This window comes from Chrysochloris asiatica, unplaced genomic scaffold (assembly GCF_000296735.1).
Source record: "Chrysochloris asiatica unplaced genomic scaffold, ChrAsi1.0 scaffold00058, whole genome shotgun sequence".
Taxonomy (NCBI): domain Eukaryota; kingdom Metazoa; phylum Chordata; class Mammalia; order Afrosoricida; family Chrysochloridae; genus Chrysochloris; species Chrysochloris asiatica.
The window spans coordinates 6810420-6832127 of record NW_006408576.1 but is presented as its reverse complement, the minus strand read 5'-3'; the positions used below and the strand labels follow the sequence as shown (position 1 = coordinate 6832127).

Sequence of the window (21708 nt, the reverse complement as noted above, 5' to 3'; positions counted from 1 at the left end):
AATACTCCTTTTCCACAATGTTGCCCATACCATAGCTTGTCATGATTCATAGATTTGAAAGCAGTTGTGTAGTCAATAAAGCACAGGTAAACATCTTTGTGGTATTCTCTCTGCTTTCAGTCAAAATTCATCTGATATCAGAATGATATCCCTCATTCCTCATCTTTGTCTGAATTAAGCTTGTACCTCTGGCAACCCCCTGTCAATGTACTGTTGCAACCATTTACATTTTTTCATTAGCAAAATTTTATTTGCATGCGCTGTTACTGATTTTGTCCGAGGATTTCTGCATTCCATTGGGTCACTTCTGTTTGGAAAGGGCACAGATATGGGTCTCTTCCAATCAGTTGACCAGGTAGCTGTCTTCCAAATTTCTTGGCAGAGAAGATTGAGTGCCTCCTGTGTTGCATCAGTTTGTTGAAAGATTTCAATTTTTCTTACATCAATTCCCGGAACAATGAAGGAATTGTTCTTTGACAATGCCATCACTGCACCTTGGAATTTTCCTTTTAGTACCATTGGCTCTTGATCATATGCTACATTTTGAAATGCTTGAACATCGACCATTTCTTTTTGGTACAGTAACTGTGTTTCTTCATCTTCTTTCGATGCTTTCTGCATCATTCAGTATTTTGCCTGTTGTTGTTGTTAGGTGCCATCAAGTTGGTACCAATTCATAGCAACCCTATGTACAACAGAATGAAACACTACCTGGCCCTGGGCCAACCTCACAATAGTTGCAACACCTGAGCCCATCACAGCCTCCACTGTGCCAGTCCATCACATTTGGGGTTTTCCTTTTTTTCTCCGAGCCTCCACTTTACCAAACATGATCTCATTCTCCTGGTAATATGTTTGAAGTATGAGAGACTAAATTTGGCCATCCTGGCTTCCAAGGAGCACTCTGGCTGTACATCTTCCAACACAGATCTGCTTGTTCTTTTGGCAGTCCATGGTACTTTTAATATTCTCCTCCAATACCATAACTCAAATGCATCAATTTTTATACTGTCTTCCTTTTTCAACATCCAACTTTCCCATACATATGAGGTTATTGAAAATATCATGGCTTGTATCAGGCACACCTTTGCTCTTGAACATCTTTGCTCTTCCACACTTTAAAGAGGTCTTGTGCAGCAGATTTACCTAATGCAATACATCGTTTGATTTCTTGACTGCTGCTTCCGTGCGTGTTGATGGTTGATCCAAGCAAAATGAAGTCTTTGATTGGAGGAAGACTTATTAACAACCTGCGATATGCAGGTGATACAGTCTTGCTTGCTGAAAGTGAAGAGGACTTACAATACTGATGAAGATCAAAGACCACAGCCTTTGGTATGGGTTGCATCTCAATGTAAAAAAAAAAAAAATTGCTCATAGAATATTGCAAATTGAGGCTTGAATTTTTTCTTCAGTTGTTTCAGCTTGAGAAATGCTGAGTGTGTTCTAATTTTTTGTTTTTCTGACTCCAGGTCTTTTCATACTTCATTATAGTATTTAACTTTGTCTTATCAAGCTTCAATTTGAATAGTCTATTCAACTTTTTTAGAGCAAGTTTCTGATTCTCTTCTGACATCCATTTTTTGTCTTTCCCTTCTTCTTGTCTTCTCAATGACCTTTTGCTTTTTGCCCATATCATGTTCTTGATATCATTCCACAACTCCTCTTGTCTTCAGTCTTTAGTGCCTGTTGCATCAAATTTGTTATACAGATAACCTCTAAATTCAGGTGGGATATATTTAAGGTCATAATTTGGCTCTCATGGACGTATTTTAATTTTCTTCAGCTTCTCCCTGAATTTGCATATGAGCAATTAATGGTTTGTTCCACATTCTGCCCCTGCCCTTGTTTTGGCTGATGATATGGAGCTTTCCCACTGTCTCTTTCCATAGATGTAGTCAGTTTGATTCCTATATATTTCAGCTGGTGAAGTGCTTGTTTATCATCTTTTATATTGTTTAAAAAAGATACTTACAATTTTAATTTGTCATTTTTCTTTCAAAATTTTATCATACATTCTTCTGCATCATTTCTATCACCACAGCCAAATTCCCAACTACCTGTCCATCTTTGTTCTTTACAGCCTTTGCATTCCATTTACCAGTAATTATCAACATATCTCTGTTTCATGTTTGATAAATATAAGGTTGAGGAAGTTGCTAGAAATCTTCAGTTTCATCTTCATTGGCTTTAGGGATTACTGTGTAAATTTAAGTAATAGTGGCATTAACTGGTCTTCCTTATTGTTGTTAAGTGCTGTCGCTTGGGTTCTGACCCATGGCGACCCTGTATAGTGTTTCCAAGGAGCAGGTGGTGAGCTTGAGCTGCTGACCTTGCAGTTCAAACAGCTTTGCAGTGTGGCGCATTAACCCACAGCACTGCACCAGGACTCCTTATAGGCATATATATATTATTCTGTCACAGACAGCATTATACTTTAAGATAGATCTTGAAATGTTGTTTTTAATGATAAATGTAACAACATTCCTCTTAACTTGTCATACCTGACATAGTAAACCTTGTGAATGTTAGATTCACAATTGCCAATACCAGTCCATTTCAGCTCACTAATGCCTAGGATATTGATGTTTATGCGTTCCATTTCATTTTTGACAATTTCCAATTTTTCTAGATACATACTGAGTACATTTCATGTTCCAATTATTAATACATATTTTCAGGTATTTCTCATTTTTAGTTGTATCCCATCTGTGAATGAAGGTCCCAAAAGCTTTACTGTGTACACATCATCATGGTCAACTCTACTTTTAGGAAGCAGCTCTTCCCCAGGGGCTCATTTTCTGGCAATATGCTGATGCTATTCATAATGTTTCAGTATCTTGGAGATATCAGATTGAGTTCCATTGCTATTCATAAGTTTTTCAGTAACTAAACATTCAGAAGTAGTTCACTTCTCATTCTTCCTATTCTGTCTGGAAGTTCATATGAAACCTGTCTAACATGGGTGACCCTGCTTGTATTTAAAATGCCCATGGCATACCTTCCAACATCACAGCAACATACAAGTCACCACAGTAGGATAAACTGACAGACTAAGAATAGCACACATAGTAGTTATTTTTAATCTGTCATCCGAAAGAGAAGATGAAGGATACTGTTATTTACTGGACCCTTACTATGTGTTAAATGCTACACTACCATATTTGATTTCTTATTAATCCTAGGAGACTAGTAATATCTTCATTTTTACATGGGAGAATAGAGGTTAAGGTCATACAATTATTAAATGCCAGAAGCAGGATTTGAATTGTAGTCTGGATCTGAAGATACTTCCTAAGAGGACTGGAGGTTGTTTAAGCACTAAAAATTACTTGAGAAAAAACTCAAATAAATAAACCAGGAGAAGCCTTCTGATGCAAGTATAAAATATACATGTTCTTAGGTATCATGTAACATTTTTCCTTATAGTTAATTTTTGTTGTGATTATAAAAGCAGTGCCTGCTGAAAAAAAATCATGGCATCAAACCAACTGTCCATAAAACTTCGTGCTTTTCTATTTGGTTTGATAATTCATTGCAATGGCCACACAGAACTCAGACACCATACTCATAGTTAGGGATTTAATAGGGAAGTTAACAGATTACAATACAGGATCAGAAAATGTTTAGGGCACAGTTGTTGCAGTCAGCTGCTGATAAATGATCACAGAACACACCACTGCACCATAAGCCTTAGCCTGAAGCTACTCGACTCTAGTTCCATATGCCCCCAACCCCCCCCCCCCGCCCCCCCCATTGCTCCCACCGCACTGACTCTACAAGGAAGTTTCCTGCCCTAAGTGACTCAGCTTCACTTGCTCAGTGTGCTGGAGAGCCACTGTTCTGTCTTATAGTCTAGGTCTTAGTTCTGCTGCTGCTGCGCCTCTGCCAGTTTCATAGCTTTCTGTCCCTGGGCTGAGGAGTTTCAATGCACAAATATCTCGGGGTCCAAAAGATGCATTCCACTCATGGCTCACTGTTCTTGATGGCAGTGACATTGCCCCTCCTACTTCTGAGATGTCTCATTTTAAACTTAAGCTAGAGTTGCAAGTTTTTACAATTACAATAAACTCTGCTAATGTCCACAGCTGAATCCTGTCATCCTATCAATATCTTTCCCCACCTTCTCTTACACAAATCCAGCAGAGCAAAAACAGTTTTTGGTGTGAGTTACAGACTATGGCTAGAAGAGTCATTAGATAATTCACTACACGAGTGCTGATGTGGCGCTGTGGGTTAATGCACTGAACTGCAAAGTCTGTTTGAACTGCAAGGTTGGTGGTTCAAGCTCAGCAGCCACTCTTTGGAAACCCTATGCAGGATCACTATGAGTCAGAACCAACTCCATGGCACTTAACAACAATAACAACACATGCTAATAATGAAAATTTGTTTTGTTTCATTTTTTTTTAATCTACAAAGAACAGGAAAACCACATATAATCCCACCATCTAAAAACATAAAGATAACCATTTGCTTTCTTTTTTTTTTTCTTATTTGAACATGTACTGTTTTTTAAGTAAAAAAAAAGAGTTCTTTAGTTTATTCTTTCCCCCTTAAATATATATTATGGACTTCATGGACTTTTCCCAATGGCATAAAAGATTCTTATACAGTATATTGAATGTTTGATCAATATTTGATCTTTCTGATGTTCTAGCAAAACGTTGTATCGCTAACCCTTGACCTTTTATCTAGAGCATACTTTCCTGATAGTCTCTTAATTTTAGTATTATGTTTTTGTGAAATACTGTAATTTTTCCAGTTGTCTATTGCCAGATACTGTAGGTGACTTTTAATATTTCATTTAATAATCAACAAAATATTCTGCATTCTTGAATGTAAATCTTTATAGATCTATGATTACCATCTCAGTATAAATGTATTTTTAAAAGAAGAATTATGGCCTGTTAACTTCCTTAATAGATTCCTGGTGTGGTGCTCTGGGCTAATGCACTGGCATGCAAAGTCAATTTGAGCTGCAAGGTTGGTGGTTCAGGCTCACCAGCTGCTCCTTGGAAACTCTATACAGGGTCGCTATGAGTCAGAACTGACTCGATGGTACTTAACAACTTACTTAATAAACCCTATTAACTGTGGAGGGTAAAAAGATATAATTAAGGTTTTTCATTGATTTGGGTATTGAAATGAGAATAAATGTAATAATAATTTTAATTCCTATAAAATTATGTAGAAAAGTCTGACGATAGCATATTTAACTTTTTTATGACCTTGAATATATCCCACCTGAATTTAGAAATCATCTGAAGAACAGATTTGATACATTAAACACTAAAGACCGAAGACCAGAAGAGTTGTGGGATGACATCAAGAACATCATACCTGAAGAAAGCAAAAAGTCATTAAGAAGACAAGAGAGAAGGAAAAGGTCAAAATGGATGTCAGAAGAGACACTGAAACTTGCTTTCAGTGATGTTAAAGCAAATGGAAGAAACGAGGAGGTCCAAGAGCTGAACAGAAAATTTCAAAGATCAGCTCAAGAAGATAAAGCCAAATAGTACAACAAAATGTGCAAAGACCTGGAATCAGAAAACCGAAAAGGAAGAACACACTCAGTATTTCTCAAGCTGGAGGAACTGAAGGAAAAATTCAAGCCTTGACTTTCATTATTGAAAGATTCTCTAGAAAAATTACTGAATGATGCAGAAAGCATTAAGAGAAGATGGAAGGAATACAGAGAGTCAAATGTACCAAAAGGAAATGACTGATGTTTAACCATTTGAAGAGGTATCATATGATCAAGAACCAATGATACTGAAGGAAGAAATCCAAGGTGCATTGAAGGAACTGGCAAAGAACAAGGCACCAGGAACTGATGGAATGAAAATGGAAATCTTTCAAGAAAGTGAGGTGGCACAAGAGGCACTCACTCATCTCTGCCAAGAAATTTGGAAGACAACTATCTGGCCGACTGATTGGGGAGAGATCTGTATTTTTTCCCATTCCAAAGTGAGGTGACCCAACGGAATGCTGAATCATCGGACAATCTCTTTAATATCCCATGTGAGTAAAGTTTTACTAAAGGTAATACAGAAACAGCTGCAAAAGTACATTGACAGAGAACTTCCAGAGGTTGAAGCCATATTCAGAAAGGGCTGTGGAACGAGGGCTATCATTGCTGGTGTCCGATGGATCTTGGCTGAAAGCAGAGAATATCAGAAAGATGTTTACCTGTGCTTTATTGACTATTCAGAGATTTTAATTGTATGGATCATGACAAGCTATGGACAATATTGTGAAGTATGAGTATTCTGGTACACTTAATTCTGCTCATGAGGTATCTGTCCATTGACCAAGAGGCAGTTGTTTGAACAGAACATGGGAACGAACACTGGATGGTTTAAAATTAAGAAAAGTGTACAATAGGGTTGTATTCTTTCACCATAGTTATTCAACCTATGCTGAGCAAATAATCCAAGAAGCTAGGCTATATGAAGAAAAATGTAGCATTAGGATTGGAGGAAGACTCATTAACAACTTGTGATATGCTGATGATATAACCTTGCTTGCTGAAAGTGAAGAGGATTTAAAACATTTACTGCTGAAGATCAAAGACCACAACTTTCATTATGGATTGCTTCTCCATGTAAAGAAAACAAAAATCCTCACCACTCAATCATTAAACAAGATTCTTTTCAACAGAGAAAAGATTGAAGTTGTCAAGGACTTCTTTCTTCTTGGATCAACTATCAACACTCATGGAAACAGCAGTCAACAAATCAAACCATGTATTGCATTAGGAAAATCTGCACAAGACCTTTTTAAAGTGTTGAAGAGCAAAGATGCCAGCTTGAGGACTAAGGTGCGCCTTACCCAAGCCATGGTATTTTCAATAAGCTCATATGCATGCGAAAACTGGACAGTGAATAAAGAAGACCGTAGAAGAATTGATGAATTTGAGTTATGGGGTTGGAGGAGAATATTGAAAGTGCCATGGGCTGCGCATAGAACCAACAGATTTGTGTTGGAAGAAGAGCAGCCAGAGTGGTCCTTGGAGGCCAAGCTGGGCAAAATATGTCTCTCATACTTCGGCCATATTGTTAGAAGGGACCAGTCACTGGAAAAGGATATCATGTTTGGTAAGGTGGAGGGTCAGAGAAAAAGGGGAAAACTCCCAATGAGATGGATTGGCCAAGTGGCAGCATCAATGGGCTCAAGCATGGCAACAATAGTGAGGTTGGCCCAGGATCGGGCAGTGTTTCGTTCTGCTGTGCATAAGGTCGCTATGAGTTGCCACCAATTCAATGGCACCTAACAACAACAACAAATGTAGTGGGTGAAGTACAGTACTATTATAGTTGATATCATGGAAGTGGTAGCTAATGGACTCATTTTCTAAAAGAAGTCAAAATATTCTATTACATAATCCATCTTCACTCCTTCCTACTTTAATAAGTTTTTTACATATACTGCACTGAGTTTTGTCCAATACGAAATAAGTAAATCCTGGTCAATCTCAGACTTAGTTAGGCAGTAGTATTCTTTCCCTGTCTGTAATCAGAGAGCAGTACTAAAAGGTTTTTGCTTTATGGACAACCCTGGAAAACTGTAGCACTAACACCAGTGATGGACTAACCTAGCTACTTGGCAATACAGCCTGTGTTTTCTCATTTAAGACTGCCTATGCAGAAAGCAGTGTTTGTTACCCTACAGGAGCTTCATACCTTTGTCTTTTGAGAGGCGTGTAATGAGAATGAAATTTACACTGTTAATTTTAATAAGAATAATAATTTTAAATGTTATAAAATATTTTTAACCATTAAAATTAAATAATTAAGGTACTGTGGAAAGTATTTGAGGTCCTGATGTGTTATTTTATTGTATTTGTAGATCCACATCATAGATTTTGATGATGAAAATAACATTATAAATAAAAATGTTCTCCTTCATCAAGTGGGTGAAATTTGGCACATTAGTGCCAGTCCAGCAGACAAAGGAGTCCTAGCTACCTGCTACAGTAAAAGTAAGTATGTCTTTTCTTAGGTATTTGTATGTACCAGAGATGCATGTCTTTTTTAAATAAAGGTTTAACATAAGCTTGGATTTATATTGCTAATGGATTGATAAATGGTTTATTAGATTTGACGATTTGAAGATACAGGTATGTGCATGAAAGTTGTGATTTTGTGAGTAAATGTTTACAGAAATGATTACAATAGCAGGATTATTAGAATCAAAACAGGAATCATAGTGGTTCCTGGAACTTTAATCCCTTGAAGCAGAGGGAATAATGTGGTGGTAGAAATGGTGGAAATAGGTGTTCTAATGTATTATCTAATCTGCTGCTGCTGCTGCTGCTGCAAAAAAAACCAACAACAACAACAACAAAAAACTCCTTTTAAAGTGTTAAAAACAAATGTCACCTTAAGGACTAAGACACATATTACCTTATATGTATGTGAAAGCTGAACAAAGATTGAAGAGGAATTCATTTATTTGAATTATGGTGTTGGTCAAGAATTTTGAATATATCACAGACTGCCAGAAGAACTAATAAATAGGCATTTGAGGAAACAGCTAGAATGCTCCTTAGAAGTGAGGAAGGCAAGATTTCATTTGCTGTACTTTGAAATTGTTATTAGGAGGAACCAGTCCCTGGAGAAGGAGGTGGGGGTGGGGAGTGAGTCATGGAAAAAGAAGACCCTCAATGAAATGGATTGTCACAGTGGCTGCAACCATGGACTCAAACATAGGAATGATTATTAAGATGGCATTTGTTATTGTTAAGTGTAGTTGAGTTGGTTCCAACTCAATGACCCAGTATAGGATTTCCAAGGAGAGGGTGGTGAGCTTGAGCCACTTGCTTTGCAGTTCAAACCAACTCTGCAGTCCAGTGCATTAACCTGCAGCGCCACACCAGAACTCCAGAAGATGGCATAGGACTGGGCAATGTTTTATTCTGTTGTACATAGGGTCGCTATGAATTGGAACCTTCTCAAAAGCAACAACAATGCATTAACTAGATTACTAAGAATTTGCCTCTTTCTCATAGCTTTTGTGTAATCATGTGTGTCATCGAGATGATTCTTACTCATCGTGATCCTATAGGATAGAGTAGAACTGCCTCCCTAAGGTTTCCTAGGCTGTAATGTTTAGGGAGCAGATCGCCAGGTGTTCTCTTCTGTTAAGCGATCGATGATGGGTTTGAACTACTGATGTTTTGGTTAGTAGCCAAGTGCTTAACCATAAAGTTACGGTACACAGCAGTGTATCCATGGGTATTTTGTAAAACTGTAATAACACTTTTCTATACAAATATGCAATATTTATGTTAAAAAAATAAATAAACCTGTTGCCCTTGAGTTGATTCTGACTCATAGTGACCTAATGTTAAGTGCCGTGAAGTCAGTTCCAACTCATTGTGAACTTGTATAGGGTTTCCAAAGAGTGGCTGGTGAGCTTGAACTTCCAGCCTTGCGGATTAAATCGAATTTGCAGTTGACTGCATTAGCTCACAGTGACACACCAGGACTCCTAGGAAAGGGTAAAACTGTCTCATAAGGTTTCCAAGGTTGTAAATAGGTCTTTCTCTCATGGAACAGCTAATGGGTTCATACTGTAGACCTTTCAGTTAGAAGCTACATACTTATCCATTGTGCCACCAGATCTCCTTTGTGTTAAAAGCTGTGTTGTTAGTGCCATCGAGTTTGTTCCGACTCATTGCAGTCTTACACGAATGCCTGGTTCTGCACCATCCTCACAATTGTTGTTACGTTTGAGCCCATTTCTGCTGCCACTGTGTCAGTCCATCCTGTTGGGGGTCTTCCTCTTTTTTCCTGACCTTTCACTCTGAGGTATGAGAGACGAAGTCTTGCCATGCTGGCTTCTAAGGAGCATTCTGGTTGTACTTCTTCCAAAATAGATTTGTTTGTTCTTCTGGCAACAATATGTCATTAATGTTACGTTTGATATCATTCTCCAACATTGTAATTCAAATGCATCGATTCTCCTATGGTCTGCCTTATTCATTGCCTAACTTTCATATGCATATGAGGCAACTGAAAAAGTTGTGTTAATATTCCCTAAATAAAGTTCTTTTCTGCCTATTGTTTGTCTTTCCAGTTTCTGGAACCTTTTACATTTGTGTCAAACCAAATATCTGTGACGTTAAACTACCATGCATCTTCCTTAATTCTTTTTCTCAGTCATTGTCAATAACCTGTTTTTCAATTTATGGTTTTCTTTGGGGAAAAGATCCCATATGCTTTTCCATTTTATAAGTCAAAATAAAGTGTGTTTTTGTTGTAAAGTTTCTAAAAATATTTCCATCATTTATCCATCAATGCCAGATTTTTTTCCCTCCTTTTTTAGACATTTAACTATAATTCATTCTCTCATATCTTTTGTAGTATAGCTTCGAAAATATTATTAAATAGGGGTTGCCTTCTTTTTTCAGTCAGTATGGTCGTCTGGCTGTTCCATTCTAGAATTCTGTGATTAGACTCTCTGCTGTTACACAGCTCTTTCTATTTTAATTTCACATTTGTCTCTATTTATTTTTTAAAAACACTTGTCTTCCTGAGGACAGAATATTATTTTGTGAAAGGTATACTTCACCTATATTATTTTTTCTTGTTTTTATCTTTTGATTTGTATTTGCTTTTCAGTATTGAGAACAACCTCTCAGCAAATTCACTCTAACTTTATACTCCTTTATCTCGTCATTAGTATTAGTTTTGAGATCCTCAAAAAGAGGCTATTTCTTATTTCTTTATTGTTACTTTATCTCTAATGAAAGTCACCGCAAAGTGGTTGTTCAACACTACTTTTCCCACCAGTGTGTTTGAGATGTTGTTGTTGTTGTTTAGTGTTTCCCAGGAGTGTCTGGTGGATTTGAACGACTGACTTTGCAGTTGGCAGTCCTGTGCTTATCCTACAGTGCCACACCAGGGCTCCCTGTTTGAGATAGTAACGTAGTTTTTGACTTTTGAATACTCTTTATTTCAAAAACTTAGGATAAAAATTGGAGTCCTTAAGAAAGATGCAGTGCTTGACCGCTAGCCAGAGTTCTATTGTTTTTTGCATATTGCAGCAATTCCACCACTACTCTGCTTCTGGTAGTGTTGTTACTTCTACTTCCACATGCCTTCGACTAGTGTACATCTCCCCCTTTTTGAAGGTGATTGGCAACCTTCTTTGGCTGGAGATAATCAGAAGCTTCTACATATGAAAATTAGATTGTCATTTTCTAGAAAAGTTACTTTCAAAGTTTTCTAACCAAATTTTTGATTAACTCAAAGTTAGTTCTCCAAATGCCTTCATCTTTGCTGCACAATACACCATAATCACATAAGTGCTGTCTTCTTTGCCATATTCTTTTGGTTAGAACCAGGTCATGTGTCCTACTCACACTCAAGGTAAAGGATTACAAAAAGGAGTGACTACTCGGGAAGGGGAGAATCTTGGAGGCTATTCTAAAATAAGTATGTAGCAGTTACCTTTTGATCCCCAGTGGTACATTTCAGCTGTATGTCTCTAGTTCATCTCATTAGCTCAAATTCCCAAATCTCCTCATCTAATTCAGATCCAGGTGCAAGAAGAGGTTTCCAAGTGCAACTCCTGGGTCATGATTCTCCATTTGTTGATCTAAAAAAACAAGCTGTCTGTCCTTAGATATCTAGCATACAATTGTGGGATAGGCATAGGATGACAGCTATAGATTTTTGCTCAAAAGGGAGGAAAATGGACGCAGTCCATGGAAGTTCTGTTATGTAGTTGACAAACACCAGTTGGAGTGTTTTTTTTGTTTGTTTAATTGGATTGCAAATCTGGGGAATATTTCTGGACTCTGGTCTTGGTTTCATCCTCTGAGACATCATTTTTTCATGAAAGGTAGTATGTGCTTGTGGCTGAGTAGTTTTATCAGCCTACTCACAGTAGAGTTTTCGCGGCCTGATAGCCTCTTTTTTACCTATTGATCAGAGCTGGTAGTATTTCTGCTGAAACAATTTTCTCAGCAATCTTGTAGGTCTTTTGTGAATTTCATGGGAATAAGAGTCCTGGTGTGGCGCTGTAGGATAAGCACTGGATGGCAAGGTCAAAATGAACTGTAAGGCTGGTGGTTGAAATCCACCAGCCACTTCTCAGAAACCCTATGCAGAGTTGCTATGAGTCCGAACTGACCGTATGGCACTTAACAAGAACAATATACCATTAGACAAAAGCCATACCCACAAATTATTTGAGATAATTCCTCCTCGATTTTGGTCTCCTGCTGAGATGGCTGCTGGGTAGCAGCCTTCATACTGCTACAGGCCTTCTGGTTTGATTGACAGGGTCTCTAAGACATTCTCTTAATTTCTTGAAAGGGACCTTATGTCATTGAAATTCTGAGGTTTAACCAAATGTTGTATGGCCTATTCTTGGCCTTTTTGCTAGAGTGTACGTTCCTGAAAGTGAATCCCTTCATTTTACCATCTTTTTCCATCTAGAGAGACTGAGAATTTTCTTAATCATTCAATCCTGGTTCTTTTTTGTTTTTACTTAACAGTTCTTCCTTCATTTTCTTTCTTTTCTCTAACATTTTACTATAAGCAGCAAGGAAAAAAAATAAAGGGATTTTGCTTGGAAATCTCCTGCTGTATATAACCAACTTTATTTCTTACAAGTTTGTTTCACAAATTATAAGAATTAATTGTGCAGCTCCTTCTTCTACAATACAAAGATACTCCTTTTTCCTGCTTCCAGTAATATGTGTCTCATTTCCTTGACGGCACCCTGTAGATTCATATTTCCATTGTCTGGAGAAGGCAATCTAGACTTTTTCTTTATACTCTTCAAAATTCTTTCATCCTCTACTCCCTGACCAATTCTAAAGTGCTTCAGCAGTTAGTGTAGCACCCCACTTCTAAGTGTCAATTTTTTTATTAGTTTTATATAGTGTATAAGAAACTGCCACACATGTAGTGACTTAAAAAAAGCATACATTTCTTTACCTTTGCTGCAAGCACACTTATGAATGTGGTGGAGCATGGCATTGTTATTTGAATTACTCTAAGTCTCATCATATGGAGTCAGAAACTTCTAGAGAGCCAAAACTCATTTTTTGTATTACTCTTTGAAGGCAATATGATCCGTAAACCGTTTCCTAATCTTTCAACCCCTCTAGAAAGTAAAACAAGATTGTTTTTTAGTCTCATGGCTAAACTCTAAAAGTTGTTTCTGGTGAGTTAAAATTTTTTTTCTCTTCTTCCAGAATAAGAAGGGAGTTTCAAAGCTGCTTTACTTCTGCTTAACCTTAGCTCGCTGTCCTTTGAAGCTTTTTAAGGTGTCATACCTAGTCTACATAAAGCAGTCTTTAGTAATAGTCATTCTCCTCGGATTAGGTACCAAAGTATTCTGGTTCAGATGCCTTCAGAAAAGCTTCAACTTACAAGGTATAAGCACACCTTGCATAATTTAGCACAGAAAAAAAAAAAAAAAATTGGAGAGATTCAACATGTTTTGTAAACAGACACTTCTGCTCCATTTTCTGCACTTAGCTCTCCTATAAATCACTAGACTTTCACACTGCAGTAAATTAAATATGAATTCAACCCAGAAGCATCACAAAGTTAGATTAAAATGTATTGCTTAGGTTGCCACCTCATTATAACAAATTATTTTGTAAAGACCAGAATTGCATTATATCCTCTATCTTCCAATAATGCTTTTCTAGTGTCATGCTTTTAACCTATTAATTTCTGGGTTGGTTGAAGGCTTTTTGCAGTATTTATTAATTTTTTATCCTGTTTTTGCGAATTCATTAGTGTATATTTATAAGCACTACAAACTGTTCTTTGAAACCTATTGACCTTCAAATACCAGTAGAGCAACAGATCAAAAGCGGCTTTTGTGGTTTTCCTTAGTGGACCTCAAATGTGTTTTTTTTTACTTTCTTCTCTTTTGTAGTCCCTTACTACTTTTTTTTTTTTTTAAATAAAGTTTTATTGTGAATTATCTGCTAGTTTACATGGGTATATGGGAGAACATTAGTTTTACATTCATCCTATCATATATTGTTTCATTGCCATAGTTACAATCCCCTCCATGCATTACCAATCAACGAAAGGGTACATTCTACAAACCACAAGCCTGCTCTTCTGGTTGTCAGCACACAGGCCCTGTCCCTCCCTGGGTCCCGAGTCCCCAGCTGCTCCATCCCTTTACATCCCCATCTCGGGGATCACTTCTTCTCTGGGTAGGTTCCTGCTCTCCGCTCTTCTCCCTTCATGGTTCCAGGGACCTCCACTCCTAGCCTGCAAAGTTAATCACTCCCCTCCTTGCCACAAAATGTCTACTTTTAACATTTACAACCTTCACAATCAGTCCTGGTAACAATTATTCACCCTTGTATCACAAGAGACCTATCCGCATTTCCTTTAATCAGTCCTACCTAGACAGATTGGATACTACTCATTGGAGATTCTACCTCCTCCATGCCCTCTGGATCTAGGTTTCCTCTTGAAAGCTTGTTAGCCAGTCACTTCTTGCCTTTGTCATCCCCCATTTTAGATAGCCAATATCCAAGTTGCCCATCCCTGTCCACTCTGTATGGAGAGGGTAGGAATGATCCTTCCCCTACTACTTTTTGTTTTAGTGGCTCTGCATGACATTTTGATTAATGATAATATCTGTTTCTCTATAGAGACTAAAGGGTTCAAAGATTTACCTCTAGGAATACATTCTGATGGTAGTGTTGGAAGAGGAGGGAATGGAGTGTGTAAAGTATGACCAAGAAATGGAGAAGGCAGAGCAAATTGCAGAGGCCAATTCCCATGAATTTTTTAGTAACTGCCTACTTCTAGCAAAGTATTGTTCTCATTCAGAGGTTTGTTGTGTCCTTCCTCACACATATACTGAAATTCTTACTTACAGATGTTATTGAGAAGAATGGAGAAAGGAACCATAGACAAATGGGCTCTAACAAGACTGTTTCATAGCTCTTATTTCTAAACTCGTAAAATTCTGTTCTTTATAATTCTGAAAATTCTAGTGTCTAATAATGGAACTCATTTTGGGTAAGTCAGTATTCTTTATAAAGCTTGGTAGTGATATTTGTTATAAAACAACAACATTGAAGCTGTATCATTTACTGCAACATGAGAAATCTCTAGAAATTAGTGTAAGTCTGCAATATGATACAATTTATATATATGTGTGTGCCAGTGTATATATACATGCATGTGAGGAGGGCACATGCACACACATAGAGGAATAAATAAATGTGGAAATTTGATTCACTCACAGTGTTTTCTAAATGCCTATGAGAAAACTTTCCTCTATGTCTTTTATTGCACTACTTATGTGGGACATTAAATAAAAGCAATGTTAAATTCCCCTTGCATAACTGAAGTAGCTACAACTCCCAGGCACAAAACTACTTGCAGAGTTTTTATGTTCTTTTCACGCTTTCTTAGAAAATGATAGAAAATTTGTAGTAGGTTAAGGTAACCTAAAAATTCAAACTCTTTTCTGATCAAACTGTACACCATTTATCCTAGATAAATCTCTACTCATGCGAGGAGCAAGTGACAGGCACAAAAGGTGACCTATTGATAGGGATATATAACTGCCATTGATCTTTGTAGCTATTACCTTTGACGATTGAGAAAAATATATCCTTAGAGTCAGTTTGGTGGTGGGGGAGGTGTATCTACAGTTAACTCTTTTGGAACTTTTTCTACACGGCTGAACATTTTTTTCAGAAATGACAACTTTTCTTTCTGAAAAATGTACAGGGAAATGCATCACTAGGAAAGTAAAAGGAGGAAGTGTTTCCAGAGAAGAAGATCCCATAACAGTAGAGTACAACCTTATGAAGTAGAAGTAGAGATTTTGCTAGCAGCTGAGATAAGATACAAATTACCGCTAAACCAAACCCATTGCTGTCAAATCGATTCTGACTCATAGCAACACTATAAGCGAGAGTAGAAGAGCCCCATAGAATTTCCAAGGCTAAAATCTTTAAGGAAGCAGACTCCCAATTCTTCTCCCATGGAGCATCTGGTGGGTTTGAACCACTGACTTTTTGGTTAGCCATTGAGTGATTTAACCATTTTACCACCAAGACTCATTAAATTACTGATAAAACCCCAAAACCAAATCCACTGCCATTGTGTTGATTCCAACTCATATTAGGTTCTTAAGTGTTGTCCATTTGGTTCCAACTCATAGTGACTGTATGCACAACAGAACAAAACAGTGACAGGTCCTGGGCCATCCTCACAATTGTTATGTTTGAGCCCATGGTTGCTGCCACTGTATTGATCCATGTTGTTGGGAGCATTCTCTTTTTCTCTGACCCTTCATTTTACCAAGTATGATGTCCATCATGGTACCTCCAGATAACATGTCACCGTATGGGCTTCTAAGGAGCATTCTGATGGTACTTCTTCCAACACATTTTTGTTTGTTCTTTTGCCAGTCCATGGTACTTTTACATCATAAATTCTTCAATGCCATAATTCAAATGCATCAGTTCTTCTATGGGCTTCCTTATTCATTGTCCAACTTTCACATGCATACGAGGCGATTGAAAAATATCATGGTTTGGGTCAGGTGTATCTCATGTCCTCAAATTGACATGTTTGTTCTTTAATACTTTAATGAGGTCTTTTGCAGCATATTTGCCCAATGCATATGTCATTGAATTTCTTGACTGCTTCTTCCTTAAGTGTTGATTGTAGATCCAAGCAAAATGAAATCTTTGACAACTTCAATCTTTTTTCTGTTTATCATGATGCCATTTATTGGTAGTGTTGTGAGGATTTTTGTTTTCTTTACATTGAGGTACAATACATACCGAAGACATTAGCTTTGATCTTCATCAGTAAGTATTTTAAGTCCTCTTCACTTTCAGCGAGGAAGTTGTATCATCTGCATAGCACAGGTTTTTAATGAGTCTTCTTCTACTCCTGATGTCATGTTCTTCTTTATATAATTAATCCAGGCTCAGCATACAGATTGAATTTAGTATGGTGAAAGGATACAAACCTTTGCTAATTTTAAACCATTCAGTATCCCCTTATTTTGTTCAAATAGCTAACTCTGGTCTATGTATAGATTCCTCATGAGCACAATTAAGTGTTCTGGAATACTCATTCTTTGTGATGTTATCCATAGTTTATCATAATCCACACAGTCAAAAAACTTTTGCATAGTCAATAAAGCATGGGTAAACATCTTTCTGGTATTCTCTGCTTTCAGCCAATATCCATTTGACATCAACAGTGATACCCTTTGTTCCATGTCCTCTTCTGAATCTGACTTGAACTTCTGGCAGGTCTCTGTTTATGTACTGTTGCAACTGTTTTTGAATGATCCTCAGCAAGATTTTATTTCCCTGTAACATTAATGATACTGTCAGATGATTTCCACATTCCATTGTAGTACTTGTCATTGGAATGGGCATAAGTATAGATCTTCTCCAATCAGTTGGACAGTTGACTGTCTTCCAGATTTCCTGGCACAGATGAGAGAGTGCCTCCACTGCTGCATGGAATGAATGGAAGTATCAATCCAGGAAAATTTCTGACTCATAGTGACTCATATAGGGCTTCTGAGGCTATAAATATTTATGGTATCATAAATCCTCATATTTCTTCCTTGAAGTGGCTGTTGGATTTGAACTGCTGACTTCATGACTTGCAATCCAGTGCTTATTCTATAGCACCACTAGGGCTCCTTGTTGATGTTTAACTGCTGTTAATTTGCTTCTGACTCTTAGCGTTCTTGCATAAGGTTTCCAAGGAATGACTGGTGGGCTTGAAATGCCAGCCTTTGAGTCAACAGTCCAGTGCTTAACCTGTAATGCCACACCAGGCTTCCTTGTTGTTGTTAGGTGCCATTGAGTCGGTACCAACTCATAGCGACCTTATGCACAGCAGAATGAAACACTGCCCTGTCCTGGGCCAACCTCACTATTGTTGCCACACTTAAGCCACTTGGCCAATCCATCTCATTAGGGTTCTTCCTCTTATTCTCTGAGCCTCACCTTACTACATATGTGGAAATGGGGATAGTGATAAGAGGATGCCTTTCAATAAGGAGATTGATCTCTACATACTGAAAATAAAAGTGACACCTTAGTTCTTGATTTGACGGTTACCCTTAAACGTCGCATAAGTTGCTATCTGAACAAATCCTAGATCATTCAAAGGAAAAGATGGAAGCTATATCTGGGAGTGATGTCTGTCTCTAGAGTTACCAAATATTTAAATTTACATCCCCCTTCACTTTATTTTCCTTTTCAAAATACACTTCTACTAGATTTTAAAGTCTCTTTCTAATATTTTGCTTCTTAAATTTTTATTCCCACCCAAGGTTTTTTTTTTTTTTTTAATTAATCCTTTGAGATAAAAATGTACACGTTACAGATAAACTGTGACTTAATTTTTTTTAAATTGGGCGTTTGCTACTTTGTCTTTTTCCTGAATCAGAGTAAGTCTATGTGTGTGTCTGCACTGATAGTTTTTCCTAAAGGGTCTTCACTTTCTTTTGCTGAATTATTCAGTTATCGCTGCATGTCTTAAAGTCAACAGAGGGCACCAGCAGTCTACCTCTGTGTCTCCAAGTCACTCTGCACATTCTTCCTGTCTTCTTTCTTTCTTTCATTGTGTCATAGTAGGCCATGCCTTAATCCTGATTCGTTATACTGAAGTATGCATTTTGAAAGGGTTTCATCCACTTCTCAGATGTTTCTGTAAACATTTTAAAAGACAGCAAAGACTTGTTTGAAACACACATTTGCAGAACTGGATTAAATCCTTGAAATCTAAGTAAGATGAAAAACTTGGATTGCTGTTCCTACTTTAGTAGTTTGTGGTTTTCTTCAGATAAGCACTGGATTTAGTTCCCTTTCTCCTGACCATTAGGCTAACAAGAGGGCAACTTACTAGTGTTTGAGGGCTCCACAATGTGATGGGGGGATAAAAGGCTAGCATATCTGATGTAATTACAGAATTATTCTTGTTAAGGGCCGTTGAGTTGGTTCTGACCCATAGCAACCCTGTATAGGGTTTCCGAGAAGCAGCTGGTAGGCTTGAACCACTGACTTTGCGGTTCAAAAAACTTTGCAATCCAGTGCATTAACCCACATCGCCACTGCAGGATTCTAAATTACAGAATGATAATGTCCTTATGTGTGTCACAACAAGTAGAGATGGCACAGCCTAGTTGAAAGTGCTTTTGAGTGAAGAGACATGCCAGTGATGGCCAGAAGCATGCATTTCCACTAAGTGTAAAGTGTTGTGAAGGCTCTTGTGAGGGCAGAGGACATTTAGACCTCAAGATCTGAAATCTACGAGACTAACTGTAGTATCTCTGAACACCCTACAATTTCTCAAGTGTGACTTTTCTTAATGTTCTTTCCTTTTTCCTGATCTCCCTCTTACCCACATATTGCAAACTCTTTTCTGTCCTAAAAGGTGCAGTAAGCTGTCACCTCTCCCTGGAAACCTCTTACCCTTCTATCCCAGCCTCCAGATGGAGCCATTAATCTTTTCCCAGTGCTGTTTGATAAACACTTAACCTCTGGGAATTTTCTAAGTGTTTCCTCCTCAATCCAACTGGACTGGACACTCTGGAGGACCCTGGAAAAGTTCATTTTTATGGTTGTCTCTAATGTGCCTTGGAAACATGTCCTATGCAGGGTGACCACATGTCCTGGCTCATCTGTTACACTTGTAATTTATGCCTGGTATCTGGTATGCTTTTCATTTGGCACCACTTCTCCTCTTAAAAGTTTCCTAGTTTGGATGATAAATTTTGTAGCTATATAATAACTACTCAGAAAAGATTTACATTAAGTAATAAAGTAATTCAGACATTTGAATTGAGTAATTTGAAATAAGAACTAATTTTTCTTAGAAATCAAGTTACTAAGTATACTGAGCAATCGATAGCAGGGAACCTAAGAAAAACTGATTACTGAACAATTGAAGTAATTGTAATCTGTGTGTGCTAAGGAGAAGAACATTGTCCTAAAAGTGAGGTGACATGTGTGACCCCAAACAGGTTTGTGAACCTTTTCTTGTCCTAGTTTTCTTGATTATACATTAGACATACTAACAGCTTTATGTATCTTGCCAAGTTATTGTCTAAATTGGTGAGGTAAAACATAAAAGTACATTTAAGGAAACTAAACATGAAATGGTCCAGTTATTTTTGCCAAATTGTTCCTATTCAAGTATTTCTCTCAACTCTACAGGGAATTAAAGTGGGAACGATGGGCAGCAGAGGCAAAAAGAGATGGTGCTTTTTTTAGGGACAGAGTGGTGTGGTGGAAAAGGCAGCAGGATGGATAGTTAGAAAACCTGGGTTCTTGTTGCCCTCTTTTATTGACTAGATCGTGATCCTGGACCAGGTACCTAACCTCCGTGTTCTTCAACTGTAAACTGGGAACAATTCAGCTAAAGCCATTATTTAAAAGAAAAAGAAAAATTTAGGAAAACACCAGGCTGTTGTGAGAGGATTTATTTTAAAGTTGTGATGGTACACTCAAGCCCATCAGCTGCTCCGTTGGAGAAACACGAGGCTCCTGTGAAGAATGAAAGCCTAGGAAACCCTGTACAGGGTGGCTGAGTTGGCAGTGCCTTGGTGACGCTAAACAACAACAAATAAAAAGTTGTAAAGATCTATATGAATAGTAATAAGTAGCGGAAGATTCCTAGTATTCTGAGTGTACAAAGCCAATCATTGAGCTTAAGGAGTTCTGGTACCGAGCTGGTTCTGAGCCAGGCTGCTAACCTCAAGGTCAGCAGTTCAAAACTACCAACTGTTCCGTGGAAGACAGAAGAGGCTTACTGCTCCCGTAAAGATTTACAGCCTCAGAGACCCTAGACAAGGTCATTATGAATTAGAACTGACTCCACAGCACACCACTACCACCATGGTATTGAGCTTATGTTGAACAGTGGAGTCATTAGAGGGTGTAGGCAGTGTTGCGTCTGTGACATGCTCTGTGTTTTAAAGGAGCAGCCCTAGAAGCCCTCTAGTACACAGGTAGCAAAACTTATCAGAAGCATCCTGTCAAAACAAAAGACTCCATAAATGTGCACTGTTTAACAATCCAGCTTTCTCTCAGACAATTGGTGCTTTCTAAATTGAGGTGCAAAACCTTTAGGAGTAGGTGGCAGTGTGCCTGAAGCCACAGGCTAACTGTGGTGTGGTTTTCTGTAGTGTTGATTTTAAATTAGCCTAAAATGAATGTGGATATATGTATTATGAAGTAGAAATGCAAAATTCACATGAATTTCATAAATAAAACATGAAACTTGCTGAGGGTCCCTTCAGATAATGTCCCTAGATCCTGTTATTCAAACACTTAACAGTTTATAAAGTACATTCACATTTCTTGATACGCTTTCTCTTTTCTTTGCCATTGGTGGTGTTCAGTGAAGAAAATGAAAGAAGTTTTGCTCTAAGGGATGGGGAGAGGGAAGAGGCATGCGCACAGAAGAACTTCAAGTGTAAATAAGAATGATTTTGTGGTGATACAGACCATTTCCCTCATACAGAAGATAACCCCTCTGGTTCTTTGCACCATTTGCGTATCTTGGTTTTCTTCAAGACCAGAGACCCAAAACTGATAGGATTACGATGTCCAATTCTGACTTTTTGTTAAGTGTCATAGAGTTGTTTCTAACTCATAGTGACCCTGTATAGGGTTCCCAAGAAGTGGCTGATGGGTTTGAACTGCCAACCTGT

At 37.8% G+C, this 21708-nt stretch overlaps 1 protein-coding gene across 1 annotated transcript in view; it reads left to right on the top strand.

The window, feature by feature from the left end:
* Positions 1-21708, top strand: part of TSSC1 (tumor suppressing subtransferable candidate 1) — a 260535-nt gene that overhangs the window by 51293 nt on the left and 187534 nt on the right. Inside the window, exon 4 of the mRNA XM_006863996.1 lies at positions 7852-7984. Within this exon, the coding sequence (XP_006864058.1) occupies positions 7852-7984 (133 nt within the window). The remainder of the gene's footprint in view (positions 1-7851; positions 7985-21708) is intronic.